This window comes from Dama dama, chromosome 20 (genome assembly GCF_033118175.1).
Source record: "Dama dama isolate Ldn47 chromosome 20, ASM3311817v1, whole genome shotgun sequence".
NCBI lineage: Eukaryota > Metazoa > Chordata > Mammalia > Artiodactyla > Cervidae > Dama > Dama dama.
In genome coordinates, this window is record NC_083700.1 from 35,356,864 (window position 1) to 35,384,730 (window position 27,867).

Sequence of the window (27,867 nt, forward strand, 5' to 3'; positions counted from 1 at the left end):
GGATTTAACATGCAACATAGTGAATATATTAATAGTTAATGATATAATATTTATAAATCTCAAAGTTGCTAAAGACCAGATTTTAACTCTTCCCAACACAAAAAAGAGATACTTATGTGATGTGATAGAGGCATTAGATAATGCTACTGCAGTAATCATACAATATGTAAATGTATCAGCCTAACACTTGTACACTTCAAACTTATGTCTCAAACTTGACGGTGTTATACATCAATTACATGTGTTAAAAAAGAGAGAGAGAGACAGATAGAAAAAGAAAGGACAGGAGCATGTCCCTGCACTGAGAAAGACAATGGGAGGTCCTTGATGAGCACATTAAATTCATTCATCCCAGCACTGCCCTGACATTCTAGTACCTTTTAGATCCAGGGCCATCTTTCTAGTTCAGACCCTTAATAATAATTAGCATTTAATCCAAGCACTATAATATTAACTCTAACAATAAACAAGGATGTAAATGAGTAACAAAAATTGTTAGCTGACTTGTATGAAATCATACTAGTATTAAATGAATGGTAGAGCTTGGATTAAAACTCATCAGTCTGACTCCACTTCCAATCAAAATGGGGTAAAAGGAACTGATTTTACCCTCTCTGACTTCAAGACTTATTATAAATCTATAGTAATTAAGACAAAATTAATTATAAGGATTAGTATCAAGATAGATAAGTAGATCAACAGAGCAGAATAGAGTTCAAAAATAGACCAATATGTATGTGACAATTGATTTTCAAAAAGGTATAAAGGCAATCTAATGGGGAAGAGTCTTTTCAACAAATGATGCTGAGGGAATTCCCCGGCAGTCCAGGGACTTCTATGGTGGTTCAGATGGTAAAAAATTCGCCTGAAAAGCAGGAAACTTGGGTTTGATCCCTGGGTTGGCAAGATCCCCTGGAGAAGGGAATGGCTACTCACACTCCAGTATTCTTGCCTAGAGAATCCCATGGACAGAGAAGTCTGGTGGACTACAATCACCGGGTTGCAAAGAGTCAGACATGACTGAGTGACCAAGCACACACACACCAGTGGTTAGGGTTCCACACTTCCTCCGCAGGGGACATGAGTTCAATCCCTGGTCGGGGAACTAAGATTCCCAAACTGAGCTGTGCAGCCAAAAAAAAGGAAAAAAAAAAAAAACAAACAAACACCAAAACCCAAAAACAAGTGATGCTGAAAAAATTGGTCAACCATATGCTAAAAACATAAACATTAATCCATACCTCACACCATATAAAAATTAACTCAAAATGGAGTATAGTCCTAAACATAACATCTAAAACTATAAAACTTCTTTTAAAAAAAAAATAGAAGAAAATCTTTGTGACATTAGGTTAGATAAAGATTTCTTTGATATAATACTCAAAGCATGATCCATTGCAAAAATTTGATAAATTGGACTTCAACAATATGAAGACTTTCTGCACTATTCCAAGAATGAAAAGACAAACCACAGACTAGGGGGAAATATTTGCAAATCACATGTTTTACATAGGCCTTGCATTCAAAAATGTTTTAATTAAAATTTAAAAAATATATATATGTATGTATGAGTATGTGTATGTATATACTCCCAAAACCCAGTAATAAGAAAATAACTCAATAAAAAACAGGCAAAAGATTTGAACAAACATTTCACAGAAGAAGATATATACATGAAAAATAAGCACATGAAAATGTCCGTAGGGAGATCCCTGGTGGCCTAGTGGTTAGGATTCCAGCTTTCACTGCCATGGCTAGGGTTCAAGCCCTGGTCAGGGAAGTTCCTGCAAGCAGCGTGGTGAGGGAAAAAAAAATCCTTAACATTATTAGTCATTCAATTCAGTTCAGTTCAGTTGCTCAGTCGTGTCTGACTCTTTGCGACCCCATGAATTGCAGCATGCCAGGCCTCCCTGTCCATCACCAACTCCTGGAGTTTACTCAAACTCATGTCCATCGAGTCGGTGATGCCATCCAGCCATCTCGTCCTCTGTCGTTCCCTTCTCCTCCTGCCCCCAATCCCTCCCAGCATCAGGGTCTTTTCCAATGAGTCAACTCTTCACATGAGGTGGCCAAAGTATTGGAGTTTCAGCTTCAGCATCAGTCCTTCCAATGAACACCACCCAGGACTGATCTCCTTTAGGATGGACTGGTTGGATCTCCTTGCAGTCCAAGGGACTCTCAAGAGTCTTCTCCAACACCACGGTTCAAAAGCATCAATTTTTCGGCATTCAGCTTTCTTCACAGTCCAACTCTCACGCCCATACATGACCACTGGAAAAATCACAGTCATTTCACTGTTAGTTATTCACCCAAGATAAATAAAAGCATATGCTCATATAAAAACTTGCATGTAGTGTACATACAATGGAATATTACTCAGCCATAAAAAGGAACAAAGTTGGGTCATTTGTAGAGTTGTGGATGGACCTAGAGACCGTCATACAGAGTGAAGTAAGTAAAAAAGAGAGAAACAAATATATATTAATGCTTATATGGAATCTAGAAAAATGGTATAGGTGATCTTATTTGCAAAACAGAAACAGAGACACAGACATAGAGAACAAATGTACAGACATCAAGGGGGAAAGGTGCAATAGGAGGTGGGATGAGTTGGGAGATTGGGATTGATACATACATACTATTGATACTATGTATAAATTAGGTAACTAATGAGAACCCTGCTTATTTAACTTATATGCAGAGTACATCATGAGAAACGCTGGGCTGGAGGAAGCACAAGCTGAAATCAAGATTTCCGGGAGAAATATCAACCACCTCAGATATGCAGATGACATCACCCTTACGACAGAAAGTGAAGAGGAACTAAAGAGTCTCGATGAAAGTGAAAGAGGAAAGTGAAAAAGTTGGCTTAAAGCTCAACATTCAGAAAACTAAGATCATGGCATCTGGTCCCGTAACTTCATGGGAAATAGATGGGGAAACAGTGGAAACAGTGTCAAACTTTATTTTTTTGGGCTCCAAAATCACTGCAGATGGTGACTGCAGCCATGAAATTAAAAGACGCTTACTCCTTGGAAGAAAAGTTATGACCAACCTAGATAGCATATTAAAAAACAGAGCCATTACTTTGCCAACAAAGGTCTGTCTAGTCAAGGCTATGGTTTTTCCAGTGGTCATGTATGGATGTGAGAGTTGGACTGTGAAGAAAGCTGAGTGCCGAAGAATTGATGCTTTTGAACTGTGGTGTTGGAGAAGACTCTTGAGAGTCCCTTGGACTGCAAGGAGATCCAACCAGTCCTTCCTAAAGGAGATCAGTCCTGGGTGTTCATTGGAAGGACTGATGCTGAAGCTGAAACTCCAGTACTTTGGCCACCTCACGCGAAGAGTTGACTCATTGGAAAAGACCCTGATGCTGGGAGGGATTGGGGACAGGAGGAGAAGGGGACGACAGAGGATGGGATGGCTGGATGGCATCACCGACTCGATGGACATGAGTTTGAGTAAACTCCAGGAGTTGGTGATGGACAGGGAGGCCTGGCGTGCTGCGATTCATGGGGTCACAAAGAATCGGACACGACTGAGCGACTGAACTGAACTGAACTGACTGAATGAGAAACTACTGCTTAGCTCAGGGAACTCTACTCGTTGCTCTGTAGTGACCTAAATAGGAAGGATATCCAAAAAAGAGGGGATATATGTATACATATAGCTGATTTACTTGGCTGTAGAGTAAAACTCACACAGTCCAACTATACTCAAATAGAAATTTTTTTAATTTTACAGAAATATTTCTAGCAGTATTTTTAAAATAGCACCAAAATGTAAGCACATCAAGTCCAACAACCAAACTGAATGACAAACAAATGGACTAGTTAGTTAGTTAGTTAAGTCGCTCAGTCGTGTCCGACTCTTTGCCACCCCGTGGACTGTAGCCCACCAGGCTCCTCTGTCCATGGGATTTTTCAGGCAAGAATACTGGAGTGGATTGCCATTTCCTTCTCCAGGGGATCTTCCCAACCCAGGGATCGAACCCAGGTCTCCCACATTGCAGGCAGACGCTTTAACCTCTGAGCCACCAGGGTGAGCAAACAAATGGACTAGTACTTAGTAAAAAAAATGAATGAACTATTGATACATACAACATGAATGAATCTCAAAATAATTATTCTGACTGAAAAAAAGCCAAGCCTATATATATATATGTACTATATATATATATATGTAGACCTATCCAATTATATAAAATTCTAGAAAATGCAAAGTACTCTGAAAGCTGAAGCAAATCAATTGTTGCCTGGGATAGCAAAGGGCAGAGAAGAGGGATTACAAAAGTACAATATATAAATGTATCAAACCAACACTTGTACACCCCAGATGTATACTTCAAACTTGACAATGTTATATGCCAATTATATTCAGAGAAGGAAAGAAAGAAAAGGACTGGAGCATGTCCCTGCACCGAGAAAGATAGTGGGAGGTCCTTAATGAAAACATTAAATTCATCCATCCCTATTACCACCTGTCATTTACAAGAGGCATTACAAAACTGGGGATGAAGCATATGTATGTTACCTGAATTATGGTGATGGTTTCATGTGTGCATACATATGTCAAAACATTGAGCTTATATTATAAATATGTGCAGTTTATGGTATGTCAGTTCATCTCACTAAAGTTGTTTTTACAAAATCAGTCTAACTCTACACTCTAAGATCCTTCCACTGAACCACTGTCTTCTATGAGTTGACTACTATGAATTCAAGACATTTTCACTTGTGCATTTAACAAGGTTCCATGGGGCTTCCCTGATGGCTCAGGTAGTAAAGACTCTGCCGGCAATGCGGGAAGACCCCAGTTCCATCCCTGGGTCAGGAAGACACCCTGGAAGGGGGTATGGCAACCCACTCCAGTATTCTTGCCTGGAGAAGTCCATGGACAGAGGAGCCTGGCAGGTACAGTCCAAGGGGTTGCGAAGAGTGAGACACAACACGACTGAGTGACGAACACTTTCACTTTCATAGAGTACCTACCGCATACCAGGCATTGTTAGGGGCACTGGGGATATAAACAGAAGCAAATTAGAGCTCTGCACCCATGGAGGACTCTAGTAAGAGGAAGACCAAAAGCAGCAGCTAATGTTAGAACTAACTAATGCCAGGTATCGCTAAGCATTATGAAGAAAAAGCCGAGTAACAGGAGAGAATATGGAGGGATGGAGTTTAGTTTGTATACTACAGTCACAGTCGGAGAGGACGTCTCCAGCAATGATGTGCTTGAGCATGGACATCAGGGAAGAGAGGATAAGTCCCTTGGAAACAGGAAAAGAACACGCCAGGCAGAGGCAGGAGGAAAGGCAAAGGGCCTGAGGAACCGGCGGGCTTGGCCAGAGCAAGATGAGCACTGGCGCCCCCTAGCTGCGGAAGTGTTGGCGGCTGGAACGCTCGCTGAGCCTCTCCCAAGCTCGCCCTTAGCCTAGCTCTTAGCCTAGCCCGCCCTTAGCCTTGCTCAAAATCACTCTTCCCTGGGGCAACCACATCCAAAGACTGGGAGATGAACAAATACAGTTTCTCCTTGCCCGATTTCAGGAGGGGAGATTTACCAAAGTGAATGGTGCACTATGGCATCTACCGGGGTCGGATGAGGGTGAGGCTAGAGAGGCAGGAAAGGAGCAAAATCTGAGGCACCACTCTCAGGTTCACACAGGCCCAGAATTCCACTCAATCATGGTCAAGGTTATGAATTTAAAGAGATGCCAGTCAGCATGGTTGTGTATTTTTCTGGTCATGTGCAGGCACAGAGAAGACTGAGAGTTTATTTAAGTAAGACTAGGGTATTACTTCCGGAGAAGGCAATGGCACCCCACTCCAGTACTCTTGCCTGGAAAATCCCATGGATGGAGGAGCCTGGTAGGCGGCAGTCCATGGGGTCACTAAGAGTCGGACACAACTAAGCAGCTTCACTTTCACTTTTCACTTTCATGCATTGGAGAAGGAAATGGCGGCCCACTCCAGTGTTCTTGCCTGGAGAATCCCAGGGACGGGGGAGCCTTGGTGGGCTGCTGTCTATGGGGTCGCACAGAGTCGGACATGACTGAAGTGACTTAGCAGCAGCAGCAGCATCAGGGTATTACTTCTAGTCCTAATTGGGCGCTTCTCTGGTGACTCTGACGCTAAACAATCTGCCTGCAATTCAGGAGACCAGGGTTCGATCCCTGGGTTGGGAAAATCCCCTGGAGAAGGGAATGGCTACCCACTCCAGTATTCTTGCCTGGAGAATTCCATGGACAGAGGAGCCTGGCAGGCTACAGTTCATGGGGTTGCAAAGAGTCAGATGTGACTAACACACACACACAGAGGTATTATAAGGCAACTATGATGGAGAGAGCAAGGGAATTGAGAATGATTACAAAGAAGTGATTTTAAATAATGGACTGCGGAAACTAAGCTAGGTGGGCAAGAAAGTGAGGCTTGCTGCCTAGTGACCATGGAGGTGGAAGGGACCACAGTGGAGAATGAAAAGGCGGCAGGAACAATAGACAGGAGGACCCAGTGGGGTTGAAGAATTGTTGGAAAGGATATTTGAGGGAAGTAAGCAGAAAACAGAGGAGTAGATGAATAGAGAATGGGATGCTTGAAATGGAAACTATGGAGAAGTTTGCTATTGGTGATGGTCCAGTTCTAAGATGTTAACCATAGGAAATGGCAGCTGAGTTCAGGTAGAAGAAAAAAAAAAATTGCAAGTCAGGTGATCAAGAAATTGAAAGGCCTGAGAATTGGAAAAATTGTTCAATGGGTACTGGAATCACTAAGAATTCTGGCAGCAGTGAGGAAAGAGGTATTGAGACATTTGTTAAGTCTTAAGTATTGAAATGGGGCTCCCCTGTGGCTCAGTGGTAGAGAACACACCCGCCAAGCAGGAGACATGGGTTCAATCCATGGGTTGGGAAGACCCCTTGGAGGAGGAAATGGCAACCCACTCCGGTATTCTTGTCTGGGAAATCCATGGACAGAGGAGCCTGGTGGGTTATAGTCGCAAGAGTTGGACAGACACAACTTACTGACTAAACAATACCAGGGCTTTCCTGGTGGCTCAGTGGTAAAGAATCCACCTGCGAATGCAGGAGAGACAGACTCGATCCCTGGTCTGGGAAGATCCCATGTGCCCTGGAGTAACAAAGGCCATGTGCCACAACTACTGAGCCTGTGCTCCAGAGCCAGGGGTCCCCAACTACTGAGCCCATGTGCTGCAACTCCTGAAGCCCACGCACCCTAGAGCCCGTGCTCTGAAACAAGAGAAGCTACTCCAATAAGAGCCATGCGTGGCAACTAGAGAGGAGCCCCCACCCTACACAACTAAAGGAAAGCCCACATAGCAACAAAGACCCAGCACAGCCAAAAATTAAGTTAAAAAAAAAAAAAAACCTACCACTCCCAACAAGTATTAAAATTGTCAGGGAATATCTTTTGAGGTCTATGTATTACATGAACAACTGAGAGCAGATGATATAATCTGTAGACATGAACATTAAAGGAGCTGGGAGGTTCAGAGAAGAGGGAGAAATATACAATGATTTTATGTCAGCAGCAACTGATTTCTGGCTAAAGTCAACTTCTTAGTTGTAGTCAAATAGATTATGAGTGTTATTGCTGAACAGTTCCATTGGGAAAGAATCATATAAAGCAGTTGCTTTGTATAAATTTATTTAAAAATTTTGAATTACTATGCTTACCAATTGTCTGAAATTCTTTCAGAAATGGGATTCTGCAAAGCAGTAAATGCTTGAGTTTAGGTCCTAAGGGATGTGGAGTCTGTTTAAACATTGTGGTGGTTTAGTTGCTAAGTCGTGTCTGTCTCTTGTGATCCCATGGACTGTAGCCCACCAGGCTCCTCTGTCCCCAGGATTTTCCAGGCAAGAATGCTGGAGTGGGTTGCCATTTCCTTCTCCAGGGGGTCTTCCCAACTCAGGGATCGAACCTAGGTCTTCTGCACTGCAGGCAGATTCTTTACCGACTGAGCTATTATGGAAGCCCTGTTTAAACATTCTTAGGGCACTAATAGGATAATACTAGGAAAATTAAGGTTAGTCAGTCATCCAAAGGCCATGAGTAGGCCTGAAAATAAAAGAATGAGGGACTTCCCTGATGTTTCTGTGGCTAAGACTCTGCACTCCTGACTGCAGGTAGCTCAGGTTTGATCCTTGGTCAGGGAACTAAGATCCTACAGGCTGCGCAGCATGGCCAAAAAGTAAAATGTTAAAGACATAATGAAAGAAAGATAAAATTTTATGATGCTGCATAGTGTCATCAGCTTTCTAGCCCACAACAGCTGTGCCCATGTTTCTTGACGCCAAACCTCCAAGCTAACGTTAAGTATTTTAGGTTTTATTGTTGTTGTTCAATCGCTAAGTTGTATCCGACTCTTTGGTGATCCCATGGACCACAGACCACCAGGCTCCTCTGTTCATGGGATTTCCCAGGCAAGAGTACTGGAGTGGGTTGCCATTTTCTTCTCCAGGCAGATTCTTTACCATTGAGCCACCAGGGAAGCCCCTCGGTTTTGTTACTAAGTATACAATTCCAGATTTCAAATATATAATGCTAGGATTCATTTTGCTGAGAGTGACAGAAAATCTATAAAGAAAGTGGCTTAAACAGAAGTTTCTTTTAAGTTTCTTAAATACTGGAGCAGAGCATCTAGGAGTTGCAATTCTATGGAGTCCTCAGGAAGCCAATTTCCCTTAAATTTTTTAGTTGGCCATCCCTAGGATGAGGCCTTCTTTTTACTAGTCCAAGATAAAGCTCCAGCTGTCATACCAAAGTTCTAAGCAGCGGAATTCAGCAATGGTAGAGGGAAAAGAAAAGATGAATTATATGCCAGTAAGCTCTTAAAGAAAGGTTCCTGCTGCCACATACATCCTGTTGGTGAGAAGTTGGTCTCCTGGCTATGTCAACTGAGCTGAAAGAAAAGAAAATGGCATACACAAGCAAAAAATTCTATTGCTAGGGACTTTCTTGGTGGTCCAGTGTTTAAACTTCATGCTTCCATTGCAGGGGGCGGGGGTCATGGGTTCAATCCCTGGTCAGGAAACAAGTTCCCTCATCTCATCATGTGGCCAAAAAAGAACAAATTCTACTGCTAGAAAGGAACAGAAAATGGATATTGAACTGGGGAAGTCTCTGCCACATGAATGAACCAGTAAGGTATAAGTGCAAGGCATACGCTTCAGGCAGAATTTGCAACATTTAACAGATGGATAGAGAGAAGTAGGAGGAGAACAGGATAGATGTGACTACAGTTCATCTTTTCGTCTGGAGAAGAGAAGCCAGCAAGTGTAGGAATGTCTCATTTGGTAGTCTCTGAATGTGAAAAGTGTGGTGGAGGTGGAGTAGAGGACTTAAGAAACTAGTGAAGATCTGAAATACCTACCGGAAGGTAAATAAAAAGAACTGTCTAGCGATATAGAAGGAATACAGAGTAGAACTGATTGTCTAGAAAAAGACTGGACACTATCGAGATTTCTGGTTGCCCTCACTCATACTCCATTCTTCCACCATTTCTGTACCTCCCCCTTGCGGAAATAGTTTCTACCAAGGAAAGGAAATTGTACCTAGGACTTCTTTGACTTCTTTGCCAATCCAATCAAGTAGAGGATATAGTCTTGTACCAAGCGCAGACAGGTTAAGAATTAAGTGTGAAAGAAATTGGTAAGACCTCCACTGATCAGGGATCCCTGGTGGTTACAATAAAACAAACTATAAGGCTCACGGGTTTCAAGGAAGAGAAATTCAGGTAATCTTATGGGAAACAGAAATTGCAATATCCACTGACCATAACGGAAAACCAAGAAAACACAAGAAAGTCAGCCAGAAGCAAGGGAGCTTCAGGGAAGTTATGGTATCCCTTTCACATGAGCATCTTCACAATGACAACTCTACAAGCCTTTTCCACTCTTCTAAGGATTGAACAATTCTTAGTTCTCAGAGTCAGTATGATTCACTTATGTAAGTCTCAACAAACTTCTTGGATTGACTCCTTCATACCAGACTACACCAGGAGTTATCAACCAACCTCATCAAGTGGCACCCTTATGATTGGTATCTTAATCTACTATTAATGTATCAGTCAGGGTCCAGTCAGGACAGAGAAAACACATTAATTTGGACAAGGAAAATTTTATATAAGGAATCGGGTGGAGAGGGAGGTGGGAGGGGGGATCAGGATGGGGAATACAAGTAAATCCATGGCTGATTCATGTCAATGTATGACAAAAACCACTACAATATTGTAAAGTAATTAGCCTCCAACTAATAAAAATAAATGGAAAAAAAAATGGGAACAATAAAAAAAAATCACTAACCAGTAACAGGGCTACTAAGGGTAAAGAAAGCTCTTAAGAATACAGAAATAGCGACTATAGGAGCAGTCACTGCCTCTAGGGCTGAGGCAGGGGACTTTAAGGAAGGAGAAAATCTGGGAAGAAATTTCCATTGCAAGGCTGAGTTTCAGGTTTTGTTGGAGAGGGCGTGGCTGTGACCCACTGAGATCAGGGCTTGAGAGGAGGTGTCAATGAAACCAGTTAGGAAGCCACCCACTGGGAAGTTGCCAGCCGGCGCACCAGCAAGACATGCTGGGAAGTTGGCAGGGGGAGCAGTGGGCTTGCTGGGAAAACCTTCCTGTGAGGTAACACTGGGTGTCCTACATGTCACCGGCCCCTACACACTACAAAAGAAAAAAAACACCAGGACCAGGAAGACAAGCGGCTTCCTTCTGCAGCAACCCTCCAGCATCCATTGACGAGCTTAACAAAACTTGCCAACAAGCAAGAGGAGTATCTGAAGGGCTCAGATCCTGTTATTACAAGGCAGAGCAATGAAGGGTGGATTTAGCAGCTGAGAAACAGGAAATTGACACACCCACAAATCCGTGGTAGTCCTACAAGTCTCAATATAACTCAGTTTACCAAAACAGGGGTCAGGGATAGAGCACTTTATTCAGGAAGAAATGTTCACTGAACCAGTAGTTGGACTGGGTGGATGAGTCCAGCATCTAAGAAAAATCTTTGGGCCCTCCTGAGTATCAAGGCACTGGTGATTTCAGAATTTCTAAATAGGAGGGTAGGAGAGAGGGCAAGAGTATTTCTCTTGCATTTCCTCAGCAAGCACTGTCATTTTTTTGTTTTCACTTACATTGTTTATTCAAAATGTTAAGAATTTGTGGGTGTCAGCTAAACCCACTGGCTCAAGAGAGAAATAATTCAGCTTCAAAATGGCTGGACAAAGGAAAGCCCACTTTATAGATTACTGGACTTATAGTTATTTGCTGATCAGGGAAGTTTATTACTTAAAAAAATTTTTTTTTTGGTCATACCAAGTGCTTGTGGGATCTTAGTTCCTCAACCAGTGATTGACTCCAGGCCTTAGGCAGTGAGAGCAGAGTCCTAACCACTGGACTGCAAGGAAACTCTACCTTTCCTGATCCTAATAAAAATGTCATGGCTTTTACTATATGAAATGCAAAAAAGGTCAATTGTTGAATAAGTTTAACTCATTTTAGATACCACCCTGCTTCCCAATCAGTAAAGAATCTGCCTACAATGTGGGAGAGACCTGGGTTCAATCCCTGGATCCGGAAGATCCCCTGGAAAAGGGAATGGCAACCCATTTCGGTATTCTTGCCTGGAGAATCCCATGAACAGAGGAGCCTGATGGGCTACAGTCCATGGGGTTGCAGAGTTGGACACGACTGACTGACTAACACATACACACATACCCCCAACCTGAGTAATTTTACATGTGCAATACATTATGGATCATCATTATTATGAAATAGAAATTCAACAATCAATGCTCTGGGAAACAGAATAATGGATTTTAAGTCAGCTACAGTAGTAACGTCTTTCAGTTGATTGTATTCAGGTTTCCTACAGTAACAAATGCCGACTCAAGCCAATTATCCTAAAGTGAAAAATGCCACCTCAGAACTATTTGTAAAGGTCAAGATTTCATACAATGAGATGGTGAAGGAATTTCAGACTATCACATGCTCCCTAGTGCTCTAGTGCTTCACCACTGCCTGGGTGGTTCAATTCCCAGTTAGGGAAGCCTTTCTTCTTGGGCTTCCCAAGGGGCACTAGTGGTAAAGAACCTGCCTGCCAATGAGGGAGATGTGGGTTCAGCCTCTGGATCAGGAAGATCCCCTGGAGGAGGAAATGGCAACCCACTATAGTATTCTTGCCTGGAGAATCCCACAGACAAAGGAGCCTGGTGGGCTATAAAGAGTCATACATGACTGAGGTGACTTGGCATGCACATCAGAGAGTGCTCTTCCATAAAATCAGCCAAGATGCTGTCATTAGATTAGCCATCCAGGGCTGAATCCTACATTAACAAGATGAATCAGACCAGACCAGAACCAACTTAAAAGTCCATCAGTTGGTTAACAAACGAGAACTGACCAATCAGTTTGGTGTTTATAATCGAGGCTACACACTGGAAATCAGTTGAAAAACATAAACTGTCAGTGTTTGGGCCTCATTTCTAACTGTCCAAATAAAAAACCATATTCAAAAAGAAAACTTTCAGGGGGAAGGAACCAAAATGAATGCCATTAGTTTTTTCCAACTTCACCTTTTAAGTAAAAATTCTCCAGCAGCTATTGCCTTTGGGACACTCTCAGGTCCCAAACGTGTTGTTCATTACCAACCACATAATACTGTTTTTTTAAACACAGCTTAAAAAAAAAAAAAAAAAACTACACAAGACCTGGAACAACTTAAGTTCTTTTGAAATTACGAGTGAATTTTAGACCCCTTTTTATTTTTCTAAATGTAACTTGTAGGTTTCATTAGATTCCAAAAAAGTCTATGACTCAGGTTAAGGACTACTGCCTTAGAGGATGTAAGAAACTAAACCCAACTAACACATTATAAATTGGGAGTCATTAAAACATAAATTTCATATTAAAATTTCAAAACTGGTAACATACTAGCTCATGTATATGATTTAATTGCAAACTGAACACTAGAAAACAGATGCAAGATAATACATGGAAAAGCGAAATCATTTTAGTAAACTGAGAAAATTGCATGGAGGCTGCTAATTATATTAAGCTCTATCAAAAGCTTTTTACTAAGTTTTCTCAAAAATTGCAAGAAACAATCCTGAGATGTCTTTCAGAGCTGCTTGTTTTCCATCTTATAGAAAGCTATTCTCCAAATTAAGTCATGCATATATCTGGCATTAATTAGTATTACTTACATGTTCTCCTATCTATCAAAATGCTCAAAAGCAAAATGACAGGAAACTAAATGCAGTGATACTTTCACTATTTGAAATAAATTCTTTCCATGTTTTACCAAAATACACCACCAAATTAACTATATTCAAAGGAGTAGCACCATCCATTTAGGTGTGCTAAATATTTGTTAATATCTATTGCTTTTCATCATTCAGGAAGTTTTCTAATTTCTACCTATCTAGTGTTCATTCACTTGACACTCAGCTTAAAAGATCACTGACTATTCTACTCTTAAAAGAGAAACAGTATTTTCTTAGAATTCCTTCATTGGATTTTTCTGAAGTTAAGTACAAATGTTAAGCCCACATATGAAGAACTCTGCTAAATGTACTCCTTTGTCCCATTTAATGGTTTTTTTTTGCAATGTGGCTTCTGAGTGCCCATCAGTTGGCCAATATGAACAGTGAGATAAAACAAATGTTAATATGGTCAGTTAATACTGTTAGAAGACTCCATTGTAGTCCTGTCAATGACTGAACTTTGGGCGTCTAGTATAGAATTGGAAGAATTATTTTTTAAAAGCTCTTTCAAGTCCAAATTTTAAATGATTCTAATATATAATCTAATTGCAGAGTCCTGCAATAAGGACCTCTGATGTGAAACTAATTACTCAAACCAAAGAACAACCTATTGATGCAGGTAACACTCAAGGATAAAGGGAACTGTTATAAAGAACTCTAGTAATATTGCTGGCCATCATGTATGTCTAATTCCACCTACACATTTAAAATTCACTTGTCATCTGGGCACTAAGATATCCTTCTGCACAAAGTGTGACTCATTGTATCTATTTCCACAATAAAAAATACTTTAAAAAGTTAACAAAAGGGGGAAGCCAACACCCAGGATAAAGGATTTAATCCAGTAATTTATTCCACACTCATGATCGTTCTCTGTAATCAGAATACAAGTCATAAGAACAATCTATCAAATAATTTGCTGATAATCTTAAATAATGCAGCAAAGCATTACTTTTAATACTTCTCTGTTCTAGATTAAGTTTAAAAACTCAAACAGCAATCTTCATTTTCAATAAAAAAAGTTCTGAATTTAAAAAAAGGACACTATATCAAGCTGTTTCATAATTTAAGTTTTCCCATTTATAAAAACACTTTGGAAGCTTGAGGCTTATACCTATTTCTCTATTCACCTGCCCCACCCTCTCCCAATCTCACGTTAGTATAGGGTTGCTGCAAGAATGCTAGGCTTTAGACATTACTCTCTCCTTTAATATAGTACTTTAAAATCTGAAAAATTAAAAAAAAGTTTACATGTCATGTATTTTTTTCAAATAAAAAAGGAAAACTAAGTGAATCAATTTTAGGCATACTAACAGTGTCCCTTTGAGGTAGAATGCTAAAAGGACTTTTGATCAAATCACAGCCTAATTGAAACCTCTGCATCAGAAACTAACTTCTCATAAATTCTCTCTAAAGTTAACTGTAGAGAATATTAGGTTTAACATATCAACAAGAGCCTTCCAAGACAATATACAGTGGGCAAGAATGTTAATCCTAAAACTGCTGCCTTCATGTACACTGAAAGCATGTAATTCTCCTATGATAGACATCCTAGATCCATTTTCAAAGTCTTTAGCATTCTATTACGAAAAGCACAGCCATGCTAACTTCAGTACACAAACCATAATCCCACACCTACAAAACAAAAATAGAATTAGTGGCAGTTTATTGCCTTATACAAATTTAACCAACATGGCAACCATGCCAAAGGAATTAAAACATTTTCAGGACATATGTACAGACTGTACATCTCAAAAACAGTTAAACAATAAAATGCAAGAACAATCTGTGCATCATGTATCAAACTCAACAATAGGGTGAAGACATCAATGCAATAAATGGGATTACAAAGGCACTTCCCTACACAAAAGAGGAAATGAAAATGCAGCCTACAGGGAGCTTGAAGAGTGCGTAACTACTGCACAATCTCAACTTGGGAGGAAAAAAAAAGCAGATTTAATCCAATGTTTATAGGATTCAATGTGATCCACTTTTACAAAAAAATCGTCACACAGTCTCCTCTTTGTCTTTATGTTGTTTTTCTTGGCTCTCTGTTTCTATGCTTTGGCTCCTTCGGCGATCACGTTTGTCAGACTGGTCCTTGCTATCACTGTGATCTCGTTTGTGGGAACGTTCTTTGCTTCTGCTACGCTTCCTAGATTTTTCTTTGCTGGGGCTATGTTCTCGTTTTCTTTTTTCAACACTGTCAGTTCTTCCTTGACTGCCACTTCTACTCCGTTTATTTGATTTTTCTTTACTTTCATTTTTATGTTTACTTGATTTCTCTTTGCTCCTGCTTCTACTTCGTTTCCCTGCATTTCTACTCCTACTCCTACTTCTATGTTTTCTTTCTCTGCTTCTACTTCTACTATGTTTTCTCTCTTTCTTGGAATCTTTTTTGTCATCTCTATGTCGCCTATCATCTTTGTCTTCTTTATGTTTCTTTTCTTCTACCTCACCCCTACTTCTCCGTTCCTTGGACCGTTCTCGTGATCGCTCCTTTTCTCGGTCATTACCTCTTTCCTTATCATAGTCACGGTCTCGTCTTCTACCTCTCTCATTTTCTTTCTCTCTTTCCCGATCCCTGTCCCTTCTATCCCCTTTTCTATCACGACTTCGACTACGGCTTCTATGTCTTTCCCTACTCCTGCTATGCCTGCGTTCTAGCCCCCGATCAATACTCCGGGATCTTCGCCTTTCTTTCTCCCTTTCTTTGGCTTCACGCTCTAGTCGCTGGCGTTCTTTCTCTCTTTCTAATTCTCGATCAAAACTAGAAGACCCATGGCCTTCTCGATGATGGCTTCTACTTCTGGATCTTCTTGGGGACCTTCGTGGACTCAGTGATCTCCTTGGAGACCTAATATTCAGGAAAAAGGAGGAAGGGGAGAAAAAAACTTGAATAAAACTTAAGTGTCACACATCAAGAATAATTTAAGCAAAATATTTGCCTGTTCTCATTTACAGATGCATTAATTTGTTGAATATGCCCTTAAAGGTAGAAAACGGGGAAAAGATGACAAATTATACATAAGAATGTGATACTAATTTCCAAGAACTTTTGTGTAAAGCACATTTGAAAGCTGTGGTAACTCAAGAATTACATTACCTTGAACGTCTGCGCTCAACATGTCTGTCTATTTCCTCAGTGCCTTCCTTTCCATCCTTCTTGATTTTCCTTGGCCTGGTTTTAATCTGTTGATCAATATTTTTCTGAACTGGAACCGGAATTCTTGGAAACAAAGTAGAAAACCACTCCAGTTTTGTGAGAAAAGATCGCAGCATTTCTCCAATGGTCATTACACAGCCTCCACCAGCCTTCACATCTAGGTCCTACAGAAACACAAAAGATATCCTGGCCGTCAAAAAATTTATCTCAATAAATACAAGAATACTATAAAAAATATAACCATCTTTGGAATCTCAAATACAAAAAAATTCTAACAGAAAAATTTCAATTTGTGTACCTTTCTAATCTGGTAATGAATGATACAGAGAAATATCTGGGCTCAGTGTGTGCATGCAGGTGAGAACAAACCCTGCAACCTCATGGACATAAAGAGAAGTGACCTCACTCAGTTAAAAAAAAAATATGAAACACCCCCTTACATTACTAAACTATTCAGAACAATCAAATTTATATTCCACATACCTACTAACTATACATTTTATTTCTGTGGACATGTTTGCACACATCGTTCCTAGCAGTGTAACCTAGCTACATATGAACTACTTTAAACAGTTCCTGTCTAAAGATTATCTTTTAACAACTCTAATATAAAATGAAGCCCTAACAAAACTGGAAGCAATAGCAAACCAACTGCCATGAAGCAGTGAGGTTTCTAATTCAGAGTTATGTAGAAAATAAATAAATAAACAAATAATTGGAAACGCATAATCCATGATGACCATTGTCTCTGAAAAGGGTCATTACCGCATGAAGGCCTTCTTGCTATGCCCTCTCACAGCTCAGGACATGTTAGTCAGCTATTGTCAGTCCCAAACCTACAGTGCAAGCACACAAGGAAAGTGAGATTTGTTATCTAAACAGGAAAACAAGAGCTAAAGGTAAAACTGCTTGCACTCACACACATTTAAGTGTTCAGATATACAGTATTTCCAAATATAATCGCTGCAGATTATCTAAGGAAGAAAACAATAAGTTAGCTTAAATAGAAAGCCTTAGGTTTGTAAATACAATAAAAAACAGATTAAACAAAAGCATTCAGAAACAAACCTAATACCAATTATGAAGCGGGACATGCTTTTTAAATATAGAAAGGAGAAGCACCCCGGCCTGAAAAATCTTACCTAAAAAGAAAAAACTTTAAAGATTGTGATTATCTAACACACTTTTGGCCTCTTCCGAGATGATAAACAGACTGTAAATAGTCTGTTTACAAAAAAAAAAAAACTGCAGAGAAAAATTCTCCGTGTCTACATGAGTGAGATTCTTTTAGTTGTGCACGTAGTAATAAAAATACACCAGAAAGATTTCCATTAGGACTATCCTTTAATACAACCAATTCTTTGGATACATTTAAAATAGGACTACTAAAACACCACTCAGTTTACTTTATGAACCTTAAAACAAAGTATAATCGTGGGGATAGATATATGGACAACAGTGATCATTATTAAGATCCATTTGTGATCTTGGACTTTAATACATGTATGATTTAAATCTGACACAGCAATGTTTTCCAAAATATTTTCTGAACATATGTAACAAGCTCAACCTTAAGTTTGAATGCTAAGTTTCACATTAAAAAAAAAAAAAAAAATTCTGAACTACTAAAAAGAGGTTTCTTTCTGTAAACATGTATATAATATAGTAAGACTTACAAAGCTGGGACTGAAATAGTCTGATCACCTTGAACAAGTTATCTAAGCCCTCACCCTATTTAAATTCCACTCAGCTCTTCAATTCTGCACTTCTATGCAAATGGAAATATTACTATTTGGAGGAAGTTATAGGGTAAAAAACTGAAAAGTCCCAGAATATTAAAAAAAAAAAAGCAATAATTACTATTTCTATGTGCATGTCTTACCACCTCAATCTTGAGCATGGCCAACTAAAAAGTCACTATCAACTGTACAAGTCAAGATCAAAACAATACACAGAACACAATTAGGAAGAGACAGATTTCAATAGTTAGCAAAATAAATCTAAACAATATAAAAATGTGAAAACAAGACTTAAAAATTTAACCTAAGACATATAAAATCCACCCTAATCTTAGTAACAGGACATCAATTCCAAACGTATGTGAGTGAAATAAATTTAGGTACAGAAAATTCTGGAAGATGTTAAATCATCAATAAATAAAAAATATTTAAAAAGAATAATCAGAAGAAAATTAATTATTACCCTTGTTGACATACCTCTTCATCATCAAGGAAGGATTCAAACCAGTCCCACAGATCTGTAGGGGGCTGTGTGTACCTAGAATTACAAAAGACTGATTAAGCTTAAGTCAATTAAAATAAGATATTTATTGAAAATATAGAGAAACACATGCTCACCTTATATACATAAATCCAAGGGCTCTAATATATGGAGAGTCTGTGTGTGTTATGAGACCCATCACTTGCTTGCGAGTTAATTTCAGAGTAAATAATTTGTATAACAGGCAAAAAGCTGTAGAAACAATTCCTCCTGTTCCAACACCTCGAACCTTTAAGGGAAAGAATTAAGAAAGTGGTAAAATAATTAACAGAGATACTTAGTACCAATTGATTAATCCTGTTAGGTATTAACAGGAGATACAATCCAGAACTGAGAACAGACCATTTAAAAAAAAATGCTTTTCTAACCCCAGGGAACACTTGAATTTAGATTTTTAAAAAACAAACTAATTGTAACTTGGCATGTAATTGACAAATTTTTAGTTTTCCGAATATAAACTCAGTTATCAGACACAGAAAAACTGAAAAATGCACGTACTTCTACTTACCCCTCCGCACATCCCTGTTTGGCCAGCTGTTTTCCTGCTTCCTTTCTCCCATGGTTCAACATGCGTGACCTGAAAATAGAGAAGAGAAACACAACAAACATTCATGCTTTGAATTTTTAAAAAATGATTCAAGTAAACCCCAATCCATAACAGAGCAGCTCTTCCAAAAGTTTGAAAGTTGGGCATTTTGACATGATGTATATATTTTGTTTACATACATTTTAAAGTATGTAAACCACCTCTGAAAACTGCTTAGATATTTAAATAGCACCAATAAAGCAACTAGGGTTTAACAAAACCTTAACAACTTTACACTGCAAAAATCACATTAAACTAGCTTTGTAGGAAGCAGATACAGGTGGAGACATGAAATTTCTAGTCTTATACACTTAAAAATTGATAATCAATTTTGTATTATGAATTACTTAAAAATTAAAAATCCTCATTTTAAAATGGATTTAAAGCCCCAACTTAAAGCAAAGTATTAACAAGTTTAAGTATTTATTAAAAAAAAACTTTAAAATACCCTTAATATTTCAGTTTCGTGGTGATTTAAAATTCCACATTATAAGATAAAGAAAAAACTTGAAAAAAAGAATTTAAAAAATACAAAAAGGAAAAAACAAAGTATGCTAAAGTAGTAACAAATTACTTCTGATGCAAAATCATGAAACTTTATATTTACACATTTTTTTAAACCACGATCAAGCATTATGTTCATTTCTGACTAAAGATGAAATTACAAAGGCCATACCTACACATAGATTATTTTAGTTACTGTATATTTTCAGCCGGATTATATGAACCAATTCAATTTTCCCCCAAAATATAAACTGGGTCAAAAACAGTAAGCATAACTTGCATTGTCAAGTATATGCAAAGATACAGATCTTTGCTAAAGTGGGGCACCCTATAAAAACAATATATTTCACCTAAAAACAGCAAAGAAAGAATATTAACTGTACAACAGATACAACAAAGGTGTTTTGGAAAAATAAGATCCATATTTGTTTCTTAACTTGAAACAAAACCAAATGGTTTTGAAATCCTGTTCTTTCACTACGTATTTCTAAAATGTTACTTCCACCCATCCACTATTACATGAAATAGTCCTTGTCAGTGACTCAGACAGAAAAGCATGCATTTAAATGTAAACACTACACTATTTTGCTCAGTGGACTAAGCTGCACTGCTTTAGAGTTTTATTTCCTTCCCCTACCTTGCTGTGAAGAGATGTTTCAATTCCTTAAAGGCTAACCAAAAGGGTGGATGCCAAACAAAATCGACTTACAAAATAGGAAGCCTATATATTTCAACGATTATTTGATCTGGATAACAAAACCCGAGTCTTCGGTTTTATAACTAAATTTAAATAATTTGTAGTAGAATCTTAAGGTGTTTCAAGATACAGCATGTAAAATCTGAAAACAAGCTTTTCCCTCAGTCGTATTAACATTTGCCTAGGTTGTTAAACAGAACCTGCCACAAAGAGCAGGAACCCGATCTTCAACTGACTGAAGTTTACGGCATAAATAAAGCTAAGGGTTAAATATTCACCACATTGTATCCACACTGAAAAAGGCCTTACCTTAAAAAAAAAAAAAAAAAAATCTAGTTCACAGTATTACAATTACTTACAATACTTAGTACACCGAAATTTCAGTTTACTTTATATACCCAAAGTTGAACTATATTCTCAAAATAAGATCTCCTATCAAAAGCAACTAGTATCTCAAAATCCTTTAATAAGCTATTCACTTATTAGGGTGAAAGGTGGACAAAACATAACCTAAAGGCGAATAAAGAAAATTTCCTCTCTTATCACCTCTACAGATATGTTCAGGTCAGGGAAGATACTTTATGTGGTCTGTCAAGTGGTTTTTAGGAGTCAATACAGACAAAACGTATTGTATTATGGCAGATGTCCTAGTTTAAGTATTTAAAGACCGTTAAGACTCACTGATATTCTTTAATAGTATAAATTTACCTTAGGAGGCCTGGAAGGTAATTTTAAAACTACATAATTTTTAGGTAAATGAAGAAAGCCTACCAAATTCGTGAGGAAAAGACCAAAACCAACGGTCAAAAAAAAAAAAAAAAAAATCTAAGTAGCCGTTCATTTAACCAGGGAAATGCATTTATGGCGATTGAGCATGATTAATAATGCATACCTCTACCTGCGACCCTGGGCTGCTCCGAGCCTCGCTGCAAGACTGAGTCAATCCTGCTAACGAAACAAGAACTGAGACAAGAGTGCAGTGAGGAGGCGCCAGGTGAGCTCCCCAGCACAGCCAAGCCAGCACCGACCCTGCCGCAGAAGCCCAGGGCCCAGATAATTCTAAATAAGCCCAACGCACAGGTGACTGAAACCACTCACTCCTGACCTCCTGCTGCTAAAATTTCCAGGCCTTCGGTACATCTTTTCCACTTGCACCTCTCCACCCTCGACCCTCCCACCCCACCCGACACACACACTGACCATTTCCCTGTCCGGATCGGATAGTGAATACCAACAACACGAGGCCAACATTGAAGTCAATACACGAACTGGCCCGGGGTGAGCGGGAGAAGCACCAACAAGTTGGCGCTGAGCAGATCCACGTCAAAAGAAAGAAATTTAAACTGTAAACTGGAGAGACTTCAGTTACTCGTTTCTCCTCTCCCCTAGTCCTCCCTTCCCAACTCCCCCCAGGGGCGGGCAGGAGGTTGGGGGAAGAGAGAGATCAATGGCGGCGGGCTCTCCCGGCCCTAAAAATCTGAAAAGGAAATGAGAGGGCGGCCCCACTTTGACCCCTCCCTGGCGAACTACAGGCCACAGCTCCCCCTCCGTTCAACCTTCCCATATCTACAGATTATCAGACCTCGAGGGCCGCCTCCGCCCGTTTCCTCCATACCCCTTCCTCGGAACTTAACATCCCCCCCACCCCGCCAAGTCTAGACGCTTCATACCTTAAAGTAGATCTCGTCCACCACCTCGTGGTAGGTCTTGAGCTCGTAGAGCTGCACTTTAAAGTAAGGCGACGACAGGATATTGGTCAAGATCATGGGGTTGAGGTTCATAGTCTTTTCGTTGCCCCACAGCGGCAGCACATTGCCCTGCTTGCCCGAGACTGCCGGCTTGGTGGTGCCGCCGCTGCCGCACTGCTGCTGCTGCTGGGCTGCGGCCGCTGCCGCCTGGTGCTGCGGCTGCGAGTTGCCTGTCAGCGCGGGGCTGTTGTTAGCCATGTTGCGGCGGAAGGAAGGAGGGAGGGAGAAGGGAGGGGGAGGCGGCCAAGCTCGATCTCGCTCTTCGGGACAACGGTCCGGGACCCTACTCCATGGAACGCCGTCGAAGAGGGGGCCGCCTCGCTGTCCCCCAGCTGGGTGAGGGAGGGCAAACGGGACGTAAGAGACGGACCCCTGGTCGAGAGCAGACGCCGAGTCGTGGGCCTCGAGAACTCCAAGCAGACACTGAGCCGGCGGGCCTGGTAGCGCGCTCTCTTCCGCCAACTGCCCCTGGGAGCAAGATGGCGGCCCCGGCGGATATGACGCAACACGTCCCAGAATTCCAAGCTTAGCCGACGGCCAATCAGAGACGCCCAGGTGGGCTGGAGATTCCTCTTCCTAGTTCCGCGAGTTCCGCGCGCACTGCGGTCGCGGCCCTGGCCTTCACTGCCTAACTCTTTGGAGACTTACACTGGGGATTTGGCGGCCAGGGGCGGGGATTATCTGTCTGATCTGTATGTTGGACCGCGGCCCCGGTTTCTCCTTTTCGGAAGCTTAGCGGAAAGGCGTTCGGAGGGCTGTGTGCTTGCAAATTCGTGACTCTTGATTCCTGTGGAGTCTCTTGGGTTCACAGTTTTCGTGTTCTCTGATAGGACCGCACTCATTCATGTGATACCTATGCAAAGTCGTCCGCCAGGCTGTAGTGCCTGACCGGAGGTCTTATTATTGGAGCCTAAATTTATTCAACAGTAAGGTCGGGATAACATTTTACTGGACTGTTAAAAAAAAAAAAAAAAGGCATTGTAGCATTAAAAGAACTGCTGTACCTGTAGCGCCGTTTTGTTACATGACTTCTATTTGAGTACTTACATTCTGCCGATGCACTCTGAGTGGGGGAGGAAGAGGTGGAAGAAGCTGGTGGTTGTGAAAATGAGTCAGAATCGGTCTCACCTTTCAAAAGCTGCTGTTAACCTAGAGAAGATTTATGGTGTTTGGGAGCTAAGAGAAGGCTAAAAAAGGCAGTAAAGTTTGTGCAAGTATTCATGAACTGGGCAGTTTTATAAACAGAAAGCAGCCTGATTGTAAAGTAATTAGCCTCCAACTTAAAAAAAAAAAGAAAAGAAAGCAGCCTGAGTATCCATAGAAGCAAGGAAGATCAAGCTCAGTAGCGGGTAGTCTGGCCGACCGAGGCCAGGAAATACACTTATGGGGGAGTAACGACTGGATAGGAACTAGACCACCTAAGTGCCTGGAATGCCAAGATGAAACATTAGGAATTTAATGTCATTTAAACTCAAGGGTTACAGCTATGACTCCAAAGTCACCTTCGATGGTAATATGCCTAATAGTCTCTGGTCCCAATTCATTCTTCACAGTGTTGCCAGAGTCATCCTTAAAAGTGCCGCACTCCTTCCTCAAAACCTTGGATGCTCAGCGTCATCCTAATTGCCAAAATCCAAGGACATTTTCCATTCTCCATCCTATTTGATTTCTAGTTGTGGCACTTTAATCATTTAGTCTTGCCTAGAAACTGTTGAAGTTGGAAGTTTGAAGGTGGAGTTTTTTGTTTTTTTTTTTTAAGTATTTAAACCTTTTATTATGTATTGGAATATAGACTATTAACAGTGTTGTGTTCTTTTCAGGTGAACATTGAAGGGACTCAGCCATACCTATACGTGTATCTACTCTCCCCCAAACTCCCCTCCCATCCGGGCTGCCACAGAACATTGAGCAGAGTTCCTTGTGCTATACAGTAGGTCTTTAGTGGTTATCCATCTTAAATGTAGCAGTGTGTACATGTCCATGCCAAGCTCCCTAACTATTCCTTCCCCCTATTCTTACCTCCACCCCAAGCTTAAGTTGGTTCTCTGTGAGTTTGTTTCCTAAGTTCATTTGTATTTCTTTTTAGATTCCACATATAAGGGATGTCATATATTTTTCCTTCTCTGTCTGACTTAATTGAAGGTGGAGATCTTAAGTTCAGTGGCTTAGACACAGAGGAGGAGAAAAGGATAAGACAGAAACTTAGGGGAAAATCCACACTTGGATGAAGTTGAACCAGTAGAAGACAGTGGTATGACAATGCAAGGAAAGATGAATAAGAAATGAATGATTAGAGTGATTAATATTTAGAGCTGAACAGTACGTAAGTGATCATCCTGTCTAGTTCCTTTATTTATACTGGAGAACTAAAGCTTTCAGAAGTGGTTTTTAACTTCCTAGTAAATCTTGTTTTTCTATACATTAGTAAAGACTTACTTCCCAAGGAAAATACATGATCCCAAATTTTAATGAATTACTGTTAAAAATAGCATGAAAAAATTTTGAGCCCAGTTTTTCCTTTATGTGTATTTTTTTTGCCTTGATAGTAAGTTTATTAAGTTTACTCAATGACATTAATTGCCAAATCCTACTAAATGCTTTCAGTTCAGTTCATGTTGTGTCCGACTCTGAGGACCCCATGAACCATGGCCGCCAGGCCTCCCTGTCCATCACCAACTCCCAGAGTTCACCCAAACTCATGTCCATCGAGTCGGTGATGCCATCCAACCATCTCATCCTCTGTTGTCCCCTTCCCCTCCTGCTCTCAATCTTTCCCAGCATCAGGGTCTTTTCCAATGAGTTAGCTCTTTGCATCAGGAGGCCAAAATATTGGAGTTTCAGCTTCAACATCAGTCCTTCCAATGAACACCCAGGACTGATCTTCATGCTTAAATCTTTAAAAAATTCATTTACCTCTAGACTTTGAGTGAAAAGCTTAGTAGAGAGATTGAAGTTTGATGTCAAAGTTTCAGTGGCATCAAACTAAGTATTAATATCAAATCAGGTATTAAGATAAAGTGCTTGACATATTCAATGAATCCCTAAAACAGCCTGAATGTAGAACTATTATCCCCATTTAAAAAGTTATATTTAACTTAGGAATACTACACTGCACATAGATAAAGCTGGGAAGTTTGGTTTGCTTCATTTTGATACATGTACACTTATTGTCTTAGTCTTTGCAGGCTATAAAAAAAATCACAGACTGAGTAACTTATTAACAACAAAAATTTATTTTTTACAGTTCTGGAGAGTCCAAGGCCAAGGGGAAGCTCTCTTCCTGCTTCATGGTTGGCCCCTTCTAGCTATGTAATCACAAGATTGAAGTGATGTGGAAGTTCTCTGAGATTTCTAAGAGCACCAACCCCATTTGTGAGGGCTCCTCCCTCATGATTTAAGTACTTTTCAAAGGCTCCACCTCCTAATACCATCATTTTGGGGGATTAGGGTTTCAAATTCTAACTTCAAGGGTTAGAACTTTGAGAGGGACCCTTAGGTCTATCTCAGTACCCATTAAATTATCATCACAATCAAGGTAACAATCATACATCATCCCAAAAGTTCTCTTGTGCCCTTTTGTAATCCAGTCTCTCCCTCCATCTCCATCCCTAGCAATCACCTTCTGTCAATATAGATTAGTTTGCATTTTCTTAAATTATAATAAATACAATCATACACTAGGTTCCCTTTTTACCTGGCTTTGACTCAATAATTTCGATATTCATCCTTGTCGCTTATATCAGTTGTATGTGTGCTTATTTTATTTTTTTACTGTGTAGTATTACATGGTATGGAATTACTACTATTTGTTTACCCAATTATCTGCTGGTGGACATGTGGATTTCTAATTTTTGTCTATTACAAATAAAGTCACTATGTACATTTGTGTACTAGTCTTTGTGTAGATGTTTTTCTTTCTCTTGGTGAAATACCTAGCATAAGACTGACTAAGTCATATGATAGCTATATGTTTAACTTTTTAAGAAACAGCCAAACTGTTTTGCAAGGTGACAGTACCATTTTACATTAACACCAGCAAAGTCTGAGAGTTCCAGTTGCCCCATAAACTCATCAACACTTAGTATGAGGATTTTTTTTTCTTTAATTTTAGTCATTCTAAAGGGTGTGCAGTAGTATCTCACTGTGGTTTTAATTTACACTTCCCTTATGACTAATGATGTTGAACATCATTTCAGGTACTTACCAGCATTCATATACCTTCTGTTGTGAAGTAACTTCAAATCTTTTGCCCATTTATTTATGTGGTTGTTTGTCTTGTTGGGTTGGAAGATTTTTGTTTTACATGGTCTGGATAGAAATCCTTTGAAACACGTGTTGCAAAGATTTTCAGTCTGTTTCCTGCCTTTTAATTTTGCTAGTGGTGTCTTTCAAATACTTTTTTTATCTTGATGAAGTCCAAGTTATGAAATTTTTGTTTTGCTGATGATTTGTGCTCTTTTTGTTCTAAACACTTCCATCTTTAAGATTGCAATGATTCTCTTATGTTTTTTAAAAGTTTTATAATTTGAGAATTGGTACTTAGGTTTGTGATCCATTTTGAGTTAATTTTTGCCTATGGTGTAAGGTAGAGTTGATTTTCTTTCTTTTTTCCCCCCATGTGGCTATTTAATTGATCCAGCACCATTTGGTGAAAAGACTTATTTCCCTGTTGAATTTCTTTAGCATTTTTGTCAAAAATCAACTGACCCATCATGTATGAATCTACTTCTGAACTCTACTTTGTTTCATTGGTCTTTATCTTTTCGCCAATACCAAACTACCTTGATTACTGCAGCTTTATAGTAGGTTTTGAAATCAAGTAGGTTAGGTCTTCCAACTTCATTATTTCTTTTAAAAATTGCTTTGGTTACTTTGGGGCCTTTGTGTTTCCATCAATTACTTAAGAAAAAAGCCTGGCATGTGGAAGGTGCTTGATAAACATGTATCATTTATGAATAAGAATTAAAATAATTGCCATATATAACTAAAATAACATAAAGTGTTCTAATATTTTGAAGATTTTATTGTTGAAAACAAACTACAAAAGCATCAACCACAATTCTAAAGTAACAGAAGAAGCCATTGACTAAAGTACCCAAGAATAAAAATCTGATACTACTGATAAGTTGTTATAAACAGTCAAAAGTGTTAGACAAAGCTATCCCTGTTTCCTTGGTTATGACTTCAAAATACTGAATCAGATGAGGTATGAATTGAGATTTAAGAATTATTAGGTTTGGGGAAAAATGCTTACATGTATATGTATGGCTGAACCCCTTTGCAATTCGCCTGAAACTACCACAACATTGTTAACTGGCTATATCCCAATACAAAATAAAAATTTTTAAGTTTGGGAAAAAAAATTAATAAAAGAATTATCATAGCAGAACCTGTCAATCGTTTCACAATAAACATAAATCAAACCATCCTACTATATGCGTTAAACTTACACAGTGATGTATATCAATTAGTTTTCAACAAATTGAGAGAAGAAAACAATCAATTCCTGATCCGGGAAGACCCCACATGCCGCGGCACGATGAAGCCCGTGTGCCACAACTATTGAGCCTCTGCTCTAGAACCAGGAGGCTGCAACGACTGCTCCCGTA

The 27,867-nt window shown here is 39.6% G+C and overlaps 2 protein-coding genes across 3 annotated transcripts in view; both read right to left on the reverse strand.

The window, feature by feature from the left end:
• The window catches only part of FNDC7 (fibronectin type III domain containing 7), a 31,363-nt gene extending 30,327 nt beyond the window's left edge, over positions 1–1,036 (reverse strand). Inside the window, exon 1 of the mRNA XM_061119968.1 lies at positions 937–1,036. The gene's annotated coding sequence lies outside the window, so the exon portion shown is untranslated. The remainder of the gene's footprint in view (positions 1–936) is intronic.
• Positions 1,037–14,926: 13,890 nt separating this feature from the next.
• Positions 14,927–22,538, reverse strand: PRPF38B (pre-mRNA processing factor 38B). 2 transcript variants are annotated; one of them, XM_061121256.1, is made up of 6 exons: positions 22,181–22,538; positions 19,232–19,300; positions 18,801–18,952; positions 18,660–18,720; positions 16,384–16,607; positions 14,927–16,134 (listed from the first exon to the last, which is right to left on the reverse strand). In XM_061121256.1, exons 1-6 carry the CDS (start codon positions 22,454–22,456, stop codon positions 15,285–15,287), a joined length of 1,632 nt encoding a protein of 543 aa, XP_060977239.1. In that variant the 5' UTR covers positions 22,457–22,538; the 3' UTR covers positions 14,927–15,284. The 2 variants fall into 2 exon arrangements, with proteins under 2 accessions (XP_060977239.1, XP_060977240.1); XM_061121257.1 differs by lacking the exon at positions 22,181–22,538 and adding an exon at positions 21,711–21,979.
• Between the last annotated feature and the right edge of the window lie 5,329 nt (positions 22,539–27,867).